We start from the raw sequence: 12432 nt of genomic DNA, 5'->3' as shown, positions 1-12432 counted from the left end.
CAATACCATGTGCTCTAACTTTAGTCACCAGTCTCCCGTGCGGGACCTTATCAAAGGCTTTCTGAAAGTCTAGATACGCTACATCCACTGGCACCCCTTCATCCATTTTACTTGTCACATCCTCAAAAAATTCCAGATGAGTCAAGCATGATTTCCCTTCCATAAATCCATGTTGACTTGGACTAATCCTTTCACTGCTATTCAAATGCCCCATTATTACCTCTTTAATAATTGACTCCAGCATCTTTCCCACCACCGAAGTCAGGCTAAATGGTCTGTAATTCCCTGTTTTCTCTCTCGCTCCTTTCTTAAAAAGTGGGATAACATTAGCTATCCTCCAATCCACAGGAACTGATCCTGAATCTATTGAACACTGGAAAATTATCTCCAATGCGTCCACCTTTCTAGAGCCACCTCTAGTCCTAAAGTTCTAAAGTCCAGGGGATTTATCGTCCTTCAGTCCGATTAGCCTTCCCAATACTATTTCTCATCTAATGAAAATGTCTTTCAGTTCCTCTACCCCCTTAGATCCTCTGTCCTCCTGTACATCTGGGAGATTGTTTGTGTCTTCCTTCGTGAAGACAGATCCAAAGTACCTATTCAACTCTTCTGCCATTTCCTTGTTGCCCATACTAATTTCACCCGTGTCTGCCTTCAAGGGACCCATATTTGACTTTGCTACTCTTTTTCCTTTAACATATCTAAAGAAGCTTTTACTGTCCTTCTTTATATTCCTGGCCAGCTTCCCTTCGTACTTCATCTTTTCAGCCCGTATTGCCCATTTTGTTTCCTTCTGATGTCCTATGAAAGTTTCCCAATCCTCTGGCTTCCGGCTACTCTTTGCTGTGTTATACATCTTTTCTTTTAGTTTTATTCTATCCCTAATTTCTCTTGTCAGCCACAGTTGCCTCCTACTCCCCTTAGAATCTTTCTTCCTTTTTGGAATGAAATGATCCTGTGTCTTCTGGTTTATGCCCAGAAATTCCTGCCATTGCTGTTCCACCATCAATCCTGCTAGGATCCCATTCCAGTCTACCTTGGGCAGCTCCCCTCTCATGCCTTCATAGTCCCCATTGTTCAACTGCATCACTGGCACTTCCGATTTAACGTTCTCCTTCTCAAATTGCAGATTAAAACTAGTCATATTATGATCACTGCCTCCAAGCGGTTCCTTTACCTCGAGTTCTCTTATCATATCAGGTTCATTGGACAACACTAAATCCAGAATTGCCCTTTCTCTGGTCAGCTCCATTACAAGCTGCTCTAAGAATCCATCTCTGAGGCATTCTACAAACTCTCTTTCTTGGGGTCCTGAACCAACCTGATTTTCCCAGTCTACCTGCATATTGAAATCTCCCATCACCACAGTGGCATTACCTTTGTAACATGCCACTTTTAACTCCTGCTGCAAATTACACCCTACATCCGGGCTACCATTTGGGGGTCTGTACATAACACCAATTAGTGTCTTCTTGCCTTTACAATTCCTCAACTCAATCCACAGTGACTCTACCTCGTCAGTCCCTATGTCTTCCTTCGCAAGGGACTGAATTCCATCCCTCACCAGCAGAGCTACCCCCCCCCCCCCCCTCCTCCTCTGCCCACCTGCCTGTCCTTTCTTCCAGAACTGAGCAAATCTACCATTTAAGTCATTGGTGAACCTTGGACAATCCTTGATTGGACTTGGCTGGCTTTACCTTGCACTAAATGCCCAATCATGTATCTATATGCTGTGAATGACTCGATTGCAATCATGCATTGTCTTTGTGCTGACTGGTTAGCATGCAACAAAAAGATTTTCACTGTACCTCGGTGTCCTTCTGCAAGCCAGTCTTTGTGGGGCTAGTACAGTCTCCATTATGGACCGGAATGTCGCGAGGACCATTGGCTACTTTTGCTGGTAAAAATTCCTCCATGGGAAGATGATTTGCCTGTGCCAAATATGTAATTTTCTCTCTCTCCTAAGATAAAAAAAAAAGCAACTTCATAGCTCTACATCCAGTCGCTGATGTTGACCAACCATCAAGCAAGTCTAGTCCACATTTCATTCCCCCCATTTTTAATGATGAAGACTTCTCTGGCAAGACCAGCATTTAATGCCCATCCCTAACTAGCTGCAGACTTTCGAAGATAGACACAAAACCCTGGAGTAACTCAGCTGAAGCAAAGGAATGGGTGACGTTGTGAGTTGAGATCCTTTGTCAGATTTCTTCTTATCGAGTCCACACACAAGATTAGAAGTTGTTCAGCCTATTCTTGTGTGTGGACTCGATAAGAAGTCCACTTCTCGGCATCTGCATACAATGGTGTCTGTCTTGCACTTCTCGTGGTGGTGGAAAGGTTGGTGAAAACAGGGCCGTGACGTGAACACTCTTTCCTTGACCCTGATGACAGAGGAGTGGGCGGGAAAGAGATGGAATGTAGTCGGAGACAGTAAGACTGGTAGGAGAACTGTGATGGAGAGGGAGGGAAAGCAAGGACTATTTGAAGTTAGAGAAGTCAAGGTTCATACGGCTGGCGTGTGAGCTACCCAAGCAAAATATGAGGTGCTGTTCCTCCAATTTGCGCTGGGCCTCACTCTGACAATGGAGGAGGCCCAGGACAGAAGGGTCAGATTGGGAATGGGAGGGGGAGTTAAAGTGCTGAGGAACCAGGAGATCAGGTAGGTTAAAGCGGACTGAGCGGAGATATTTAGCGAAACAATCACCGAGCCTATGCTTGGTCTCCCCGATATACAGGAGTTGACACGTGCAACAGCGGATACAGTAGATGAGGTTAGAGGAGATGCAAGTGAACCTTTGCCTCGCCTGAAGACTTTTGGGGTCCTTGGATGGAATCGAGCGGGGAGGTAAAGGGACAGGTGTTGCATCTCCTGCGGTTGCAGGGGAAAGTACCTGGGGAGGGGGTGGTATGGGTGTGAAGGGACGAGTTGACCAGGGAGTTGTGGAGTCAACTGGCTCTACGGAAAGCAGAAAGGGGTGGAGATGGGAAGATGTGGCCAGGAGAGGGATCCCATTGGATTTTGTGGCGAAAATGTCAGAGGATTTTCTTGAGATGCATGCGATGCTGGTGGGGTGGAACGTGAGGACAAGGGGGACCCTGCCCTTGTTACGAATGGGGAGAGAGGGAGCAAGAGTGGAGCTGTGGGATATCGAGGAGACGCTAATGAGAGCCTCATCTAAAATGGAAGGGGGGAACCCCCGTTCCCTAAAGAATGAGGACATCTCCGATGACCTAGTATGGAAAACCTCATCCTGGGCACAGATGCGTGCTGAAAAAGACGCCCTCCTCCGGAGGCGAAGTGACATAAAGATGCAAGGGGGCCTGCGCTGGCGGCTGCAATGTTGGAGCCAAGCACTGAGTTCTGGCTGTACCGCATCCTGCGCAAAGCCGCCGGCACAGCCACACACCTTCTGTGTCTGGGCTTCACTGTCGGGATCGGGGTTGTTAGTAGGCCGGGGGCGAGTGAGTATGATATTTAAGCCACCGCCTTCAGGACAGAGCCAAGGCAATGGTTGGTAGGTGTGCTGTTCGCAAGTGCCCGTAACTAGGGGCCAGTGCTCCGGGTGGCATCCGCAGCCCGCACCCGGGACGGGATCCATGTATACATGTGATAGATGTGCCCTGTCATCCGCTCACAGACATGAGTCCTGACCCATATGCAGAACAAGGTTGCCAACCCCTGATATAGACCATATTAAGGCCCTGCATGGTAGGCTAATCTGGCTGGTTAGATCACATGGAATCCAAGGTAAGCTCGCCAATTGGATTCAAAATGGATTTGGAGGAAGGAGTCATAGTGTAATTGTGGAGGATTGTTTTACTGATTGGAAGCCTGTGATTAGAGGAATGTCATTGGGATCCGCGCTGAGTCCACCCTGGTCTGTTATCCCCATTAACAATTTGGATGACAATGTAGTTAACATTGCTGGGAGATTTGCAGATGACACCAACATTGGAGGATTATCGGACTTTGAGGAAGGATGTCTACGTTTACAACAGGATGAAGATCAGTTGTGATGGTAGATCAAGGAAGGCAGATTTAATTTAACACTGGCAAGAGCGAGGCATTGCACTTTAGCATGTCAAACAAGGGCAGGGCTTGCACATAGAATAGCAGAACCCTGGAGAGTGTTGTAGAACATAATAGTAAGATTAAACGAGAACTTACCAGTTTGAAGTTTGATCTTTATTTTATTTATTTTTAAAAAAATTATTTTTATTAGAAGTACGGTAAATTACAATAACACACAACACATATATCTTAATACATTTTTTGTACCGCTTCATTTTTTTTTAAGCTTTAAGAAAAAGATAGAAGTAAGGAAAGTAAAGATCTTTATTTTATGAGGAGTTACGTTGAGGGACTGCGTGAAAAAGACCCTGTCCAGGCGCACACGCGTCAATCTTCAAAGCAGCGGTGTGAAATCACAGATGATAATTACCGAAGCATAGACAAACATAACTTACAGTTGATCTTTATGAGGGTGGGAGCGGAGGGCACGTAGTCCCTCAACGTAACTCAACGTAAAATAAAGATCAAACTTCAAACTGGTAAGTTCTCGTTTAATCTTACTATTTTACTTCGGAGTCACATGAGTGGCTATGTGAAGATTTTAAAGCTTCTGTGATTTCATGCCGTAGATTCAATCCAGGCATCTCACTGCATTGATTAACTCTAAATGAGTGAAAACAATCAATAATATACAACCATAACATTAATGTAATCAGTTACTGGTTTTTATTTATAACAAACATATTTTTGTCCTCCTTTTTTTTTATCACAGGGGAACATTTAATACTGAATCCAAAACAGCACCACCAAATACACCAGGGTCTGTAATCTCTTTATGGTAATACTTGTGAAACATCCATTCACTTGCCCATCCTGCGGCCACGAGGATATGGTCTATTGGAACGTCCTGGATCCGTAGGATATGCTGCAAAGACCAATTTACACCCCGTGACTGCTGGTCTGCTCTTTTTGAGTAAATCATACACATGGAATGTAATTGCCTCTGTTGTCATTCCCATTCTGTTTATACATAATTTATGTAATGTCTGTACTCTTTGTGCTGAAACTAATGCCATTAGCATGAATACCTTCATGATAATTTTGTCTAAAGCCAAATTTGAAATGGGACTCCATTCCCAAAGTAACATGAGCACATCCCTCACATTCCAGATTTCTGTATATCTGGGTCTGGGATGTTTGGCATTGAAGATTCCCTTCATGTACCTACAGACCAAGGGGTGTGGTCCTAGAACCTGTTGTTCTGATGTTCTCCATAAATATGCAGAGAAGGCACTCCTTGCAGTATTGATCGCACTATAACTTAAATATAAATAGGCATATGGATGAGAAGGGAATGGAGGGTTATGGTATGGTATGGTATGGTATGAGTGCAGGCAGGTGGGAGTAAGGGAAAAAAGTTGTTCGGCACGGACTTGTAGGGCTGAGATGGCCTGTTTCCGTGCTGTAATTGTTATATAGTTATATGGTTATAAAATGTAGTGTTGACAGAAATTCTAAAACATCTGAGATGTCTGCAGTGTGGTATGAAATATTCTGTCTTGAGCAAAACACCTCCCATTTCTTAATGTAAGAAATGTACTGCTACTGGGTACTACCCCTCCAGGCTCCTGCAATTACATCCATGTGCGATCTGATAGTCCTCTTCTGAGATATGGCCTTTTTAGAATCTGCAAATCAACACGATCATGTAAAGGATGAAAATCACCAGTTACATGGTGCACAAGTAGGTTTTTTTGTCTTGGAATATGCATAAGAGGTTCTGTGACCATTTTTAGCACTAGTGGGTACCATGGTTGTAGGCCAATCTGGGACCACCAACAATCCTGAAGCATCATCCTGCTTGACCTTTTGTAGACACCTACTAATAAGACAAAAGGGAGGAAATGCTTATAAAAACATTCCACCCCAATTTAGCGAGAATGCATCCACCGCTGTTGCACCTGGATCTGGTTCCCATGAAACATATTGAGGCAATTGGTGGTTCAGTCTATTCAGTCAAACAAGTCAATTTCTGGCCTTCCAAATTTTTCAACAATGTTATTAAAAAATTTCACGATTTAACATCCATTCTGTATCATCATTAAATTTTCGTGACCTGGTGTCTGCAATTATATTGAATTTACCTGGTAGGTAAATCGCCGAAAGCCAAATGTTTCGAATAATACACCAGTGCCAGATAATGTTTGCCTATCTGTCACAAGCTTCTGACTTGATTCCACCCATATGATTGACATATGCTACTGCCGTAGTGTTATCAATCTGAACCTGCACATGCAGATTTTGCACATTAGAGCAATAAACTTTAAGGCCATGAAATGTACTTAATAATTCTAGATAATTAATTTCATGTGCTTCGAGCAAAGGTTCCTCTTCCACATTCCATCTACCTCCACAGCTGGTAATGGTATCAGTAGCGCCCCAACCTAGCGCACTTGCATCAATCTGTAGAATGATAGCAGGTGATTCAACCAGAATTTTCCTGGAAGAATAGGAAACACTCTTAATTCACCATTGTACATCAGCAATTGCTGTTGCTGATAATTGCATGCGCCTATCAAAATGCCCCGAATGTCTTTTTAATGTTTGTACCTTTGCTCGCTGCAGTTGCTGATAATGCAGTGCTGGAAATGAAGCGATAAGTTTGCCAAGTAAGCTTGCCTAATTGATGGTTGATGCTCTGTAATAAGTTTGTTACAACCCTCAATTAACTGCAGCTTTTTGTCCTTGGGTAAATTCACTATCATGTGTTCTGAAATAATAGTGAACCCCAAGTAATCAATTGTTTTATTTGGAGACAATCTAGATTTTTTCTGGATGTATTAAAAACCCCAGTCTTTGAAATGTGAGCTTGACTTCTGATACTGATGCTTCTGTTGTAGCTTCAGTATCACCCACAATTAAAATATCATCCAAATAAGCCATTACCAAATGGCCCTGGGCTCTTAGCAATGCTAGGACTAGCTTTTAACAATTTTGTAAACAGTCTAGGGGCTGAGGCCAACTCACTAGGCAATGCTTTGAACTGCCATTATTGATTCATCCAGTTAAATTTCAAATATCTTCGGTCATTACCATGCACAGCCACAGAGTAATATGCATCTTGCAGATCTATGCTGGCCATATAGCATTCTCTTGAAATTAGCCGCATAGCATTAGTAAATGTCTCCATTTTGAAATGTTTATACTGTACAAAAGGGTTAAGACTAGTTAGATCAAGGATGATTCTACAACCACCATCCTTTTTTGCTCTAGAATAAATATTAGATATAAATTAGTGGTTTTGATAAAATGTTTTTTTCAACAACCCCTTTCCTACTTAATATGACAAATCTGCTTGAATGTTTCTATTCTCTTCTTTAGAGAAAACATGCATTTGCTTTGGAACATGTTGAGTAGGAGGATTCAAATGTGGGTAGAATTCAATTCTGAACCCCCATAATACTGTACAGTATAAATGCATCATTTGTTATTTTTCGCCGTTCTTTTAGGAAGAATTGTAACCTTCCCCCAATTTGCGAATTTGAAACATCTAATATGTTTCTTTCAGAACCAGACCCACCTACCTTAGGGTTTGCTGGTGTCACATGGTGCACCTTGCCCCTTGTGGGAATGCCATGTCCTCCACGTCCTGGAGCAGTGCGCCAATAACGCGTATACGGGTATGAACGACTAGTTCCTTCACCAGCTCCAGCCACCCTTCGGTATGGATATTGCCTTCTAACTGATCTGCCAAACATCGGTGGTTTAATCATACCCGCGGTTTTTGCTTCTTCATTCAGGACTTTCACCCTTTTGGCTAGATCTTCTCCAAAGAGTAAGTTCGGCAATTGTATATTTGATGGTTTACAGAGCCCTGCAAACTTAGGATGTATGTTAGGTCTTATAGCACTTTTACGAATACAGTTTATTTCGAAGTGTGCATTACCCATTAGTGCCAAAACATCCTGTTGTGACGTTGTCACATGTCCTTCTTCCAGGTCTCTGGCAAACGCCGTAATACTTGAGCCCATTAATCTCAGCACCCGCTGTAACCTAATTTCTTGTGCGCGTACTGCGGTGCCCAAATAGCCCCATATTACACTGTTTACTGCTGGGACTGCTAACAGTGCGCAATTCTGCGCGATTTCATATTTATTGATAGTCTCATCCATCGTTAGTTCTTCTAAGTGATGGGAAAGCAGGTCATTTATAGTTGCTGCTATTTCTTCTGCCAATAGTTGTCCCTTCAGTCTGGGACTTGAGAAATTTTGGGCCAGACCTGGTACTTTGAGCTCTATTATTGGGCTCTGGTCCTCATATGATTCATTATCAGAATCTTCTGGATATTCCTCCTCATAGTGGGGTTGACCTGGTATTTCTTCTTCAGGTGTTTCGTGCGCTGGCTCTCTTATAGGCCTACGCTTAGTAAACCCTTTTTCGGGTATCACAGGCTCTTCCATAGAACCATACTCTGGCAGCCCTTTTTTGGTTGCTGCTAACGCTGGATCTCCTGTAGACCAACGCCTGTATTGTCTTTCTTCAGACATTTCTGGTGCTGGCTCTGTGCTAGGCCAACACGTATATTCTTCATCATCAGGCATTCTGGCGTTGGCTCACTTGTAGGCCAACGTTTCCCAGGACCTCTCCTGGGTGTTCCATATGCTGGCTCTCCTGTAGGCCCGCGTTAAATCATTTTCCCCATGAGGAATTCCAATTGTGAGACCCGATCTGACATGACCTCCGGGTCCGACTCATCCGAGTGTACTGGCCTGTTTGTTTTCTTTTTGGCCTTACACCCTATAGGTGTTTCAACGGTACTTTTTTTAACCGTTTCTGTAATTGCTGGTTTTCCCTCAGCAGACTTTTTAACGGGGCGCCCGCTACTCTCTGACACTGTCCTCCTGAGTTTTAGTTGCGGTGTGCTTCCCTTTACTTTTCCCACTTTTCTCCATATTTAGACTTGCCTGTTTCCCAGCACAGTCTCCACGGAAGAAAATGGCCTGAAGTGAAAGTAAAAGTACATACCTTCAGGTTTTCTTTCACTCACCGCTTGGAGGGCTCTGCTCCTCCCAACACGGTCGCAGTCGCTATGCGTCTGACGATATGCCGCGTGTGCGCCTGGACGGGGTCTTCTTCACGTAGTCACTCACGTGACTCCGAAGTAAAATAGACCTCGGAGTACAGGTTCGCTGAAAGTGGCGGATCAAGTGGACAGGGTGGTACAGTTCAGTTTATTGTCACATGTACTGAGGTACAGTGAAAAGCTTTTGTTGCATGCTAACCAAAGACAATACAAGATCACAATCGAGCCATTTATTGTGTACGGATACATAATAAGGGAATTACGTTTAGTGCAAGGTAAAACCAGTAAAGTCTGATCAAAGATAGTCCGAGGGTCATCAATGAGGTAGATGGTAGTTCAGGACTGCTCATTAGTTGTGGTAGGATGATTCAGTTGCCTGACGATAGCTGGGAAGAAACTGTTCCTGAATCTGAGGTGTACGTTTTCACACTTCTATACATTTTGCCTGAGTGCGAATCGTCCTTGATTATGCTGCTGGCCTTGCCAAGGCAGCATGAGGTGTAAATGGAATCAATGAAAGGGATGTTGGTTTGTGTGATGGTCGGTGCCCAGTTCTGGTCACTCGACTGTAGTAAGGATGTTGTTAAGTTGAAATGGGTGCAGAAAGGATTTACCATGAAGTTACCCCAGTTATAGTGAGAGGCTTGATAGACTGGACATTGTTTTGGAACATAAGATGCCGAAGGGTGACCTTATTGAAGGTCTGGAAACTGTAGAGGATTCTAAAATTAGAGGGCATAAGCATAAGAAGGGAGGGAAGAGATTTAGGAGGCAGTGACCTCAGGGGCAACATTTTCACTTGGTTGGTAGCCTGTATTAGGAATCAAAGGTTCAAAGGTTTCTTTATTAGTCACATACACCTAGGTGTAGTGAAATTCTTGTTGCCAATGCAGCACATAAAAAAAAATATAAACATGGCAATAATAAAGAACTATAGAATAAAAAACATCCCCCCACAATGGTTTCCATTATGAGGGAAGGCACTAAGTCCAGTCCCATCCCCATGTCCACCCATAGTCAGGCCTATTGAGACCACCGCAGTCGCCGCTACGGAGGCCCGATGTTCCAGGCCGTTCTTGCCATGGTGATGGTGCTCCGGCGTCGGGATGGGACACCTCCTTACTCGAGACCGCGGCTTCCGAAGCCAACAAGGCCGTGCCGGGTGGAGCTCCACTACTGGCGTTCTCGTCGCAAGATCCCAGACTCCTGGTGAAAAGTTCAGCGCCGCGGCCCGCAGCTCCGCGATGTTTTACTCGCCAGTCTTCAGCTCACCGGAGCTCCAGAGCGGCTACCCGGGCAAGGCATCGCCCGCTCCGTGATAGCGCTCCAGCGCTGTGCCGCCGTCGAAGCCGAGGTTCTGGGCGGTTCCCTCTGGAAAACGCCGCTCCAGGCCCGCTGGTAGGCCGCGAGGACGGGTTGACGGTTCCGTTTCCCCCTTCCCTCCCCCCCACCCCACACATAAAAAAGACTAGAACTCCAGAACAAAACACTTTAACTAAAAATAAAAAAAAGAGATGAAAAGACGGACAGCTGCAGGCTGGGCAGCCATACATACAGGACGGTGCCCCCTAGACCAAATGAGCTGTCAGAGAAAGCACTTCTGAACCGGGCGTTACCCTGACGCTACAATTTGAAAGCATTTGTTAGTGTTCAGAACACTTGATTAGCACGGGTATCGGGGGTTATGGGGAGAAGGCAGGAGAATGGGGTTAGATAGATCAGCCATGGTTGAATGGCAGACTGGACTTGATAGGCCGAATGGCCTAGTTCTGCTCCTATCATGTGTGACCTTATGAACACAAAAATCTCACATTTGTTTCCCAGTTTTTCATCTTTCACCTTCCAAGTTCAGGAAGCAGGAGGAGGTGAAAGGAGACAAAGTGACATTACTCTGCAAAAGAAAGATGCAAAGTGCTGGAGTAACTGAGCGGGTCAGGCTGCATCTCTGGACGGCATGAATGGGCCATGTTCCGGGTTGGGACCCTTCTACAGATGGATTGTAGTGGCGGTGTAACAGCAGGTAGAGAGGACAACGTCAGGCAAGTGATATAGGAAGGAACTGCTGGTTTAAACCAAAGACACACAAAATGCTGGAGCAACTCAGTGGGACAGGCAACAACACAGGATAGAAGGAATGGATGATGTTTTGGGTCGAGACTGTGAGGAAAGAGTTAACAGACATGGTTGATTTAGACTAGGGATAGAAATATAACTTAGAAAGAAATAAGGTGTCAGCAGAAGCCAGACTGCTGGTAGAATAGAAAGTAACAATATAAAGAACAGAGAGAAATTCTAGATAAAAAGTAGCAATAGAAAGACTTCAGCAGGAGATAAAAGAAAATTAGAACAAAGGGGAGAGGGACACGAAGTCACGCTCAACTGCGCATGCTTGATGAGATTCCATGAATATGTACTCACACCCACTATGACAAGATGCCTAATTTAAATGCACATGCGATGCATGATAGGAGAGGTGCCTTTGACGTTGGGTGGGCGTTCCACGACGTTCTCGTGGGAATCTGGGCTTTATGTTATGATTGGAAGAAGCTCAATGGGGAGAGATGAGAATGTGATAATAATGAAAAGAAATGTATAAAGATAGAAGACATCCCGATCCTCGGTGTGCCTCTAGGGGACATCAGCAGAGAGGCACCTATTCTGCAGAATATGAAATTAATAAAAACACTTCTTTGTCTGAATTTGTCTCAAGAGCATTTGTGATTTTTGAATCTCACAAGACCCTTCTTCAACCTTCAGACAAGCGATAGAGATGAGGGGGGGGGGGGGGTGGTTTGATTGGCACAAGATTGGACAAAGGCCAGAGATGAATAGGAGATAAATAACTGCAGGAGGAGGAGAGAAGAGGTGCCACATTTTATATCCTTGTGTTTATTGGACATGAAGGTACCTGGAACTCTGCACGAATTCCTCTGGATGAATTAGGTTTTCCCGTTCGGTGATGCTTTACTTTCTTTTTTACGGAGTTCGTGGTCATTTTGCAGTTAATCTGCGGAAATTATTAGTTTTTGGTTTCAGTCTTTTTCAATTACAAAGATATGATCATGTGATTATGAGTTGGAGTTATTGTAAGGATCAAAGTCAATAGATTAAATATAAACCGATTATTTCAAAGTTTAAAAGGTTGTCACTGATGAAGAACGCAGAGTAGAGAGGAACTGCAGATGGACACAAAGTGCTGGTGTCAGGGGTTATGGGGAGAAGGCAGGAGAATAGGGTTAAGAGGGAAAGATGGATCAGCCATGGTTGATGGCAGAGTAGACAAGATGGGCCAAACGGCCCAATTCTGATCCTATCACATTAAAAAAAACTCAAT

General features: G+C 44.2%; 1 protein-coding gene across 4 annotated transcripts in view; it reads right to left on the bottom strand.

Annotated features, from left to right (window-relative positions):
- The window catches only part of LOC116980361 (interferon-induced GTP-binding protein Mx3-like), a 43822-nt gene that overhangs the window by 24219 nt on the left and 7171 nt on the right, over positions 1 to 12432 (bottom strand). For 2 of the 4 annotated variants that reach the window (XM_033032514.1, XM_033032515.1), the window contains exons 2-3: positions 12007 to 12105; positions 1809 to 1961 (exon numbers count right to left, since the gene is read on the bottom strand). In XM_033032514.1, the coding sequence (XP_032888405.1) occupies positions 1809 to 1961; positions 12007 to 12093 (240 nt within the window). In that variant the 5' untranslated portion in view covers positions 12094 to 12105. The remainder of the gene's footprint in view (positions 1 to 1808; positions 1962 to 12006; positions 12106 to 12432) is intronic. The other 2 variants (XM_033032516.1, XM_033032517.1) reach the window with 1 other exon arrangement.

The sequence above is a fragment of the Amblyraja radiata genome, chromosome 14, assembly GCF_010909765.2.
Source record: "Amblyraja radiata isolate CabotCenter1 chromosome 14, sAmbRad1.1.pri, whole genome shotgun sequence".
NCBI lineage: Eukaryota > Metazoa > Chordata > Chondrichthyes > Rajiformes > Rajidae > Amblyraja > Amblyraja radiata.
Note: the sequence above shows the minus strand (reverse complement) of the source record. Positions and strands in the feature narration are given on the sequence as shown.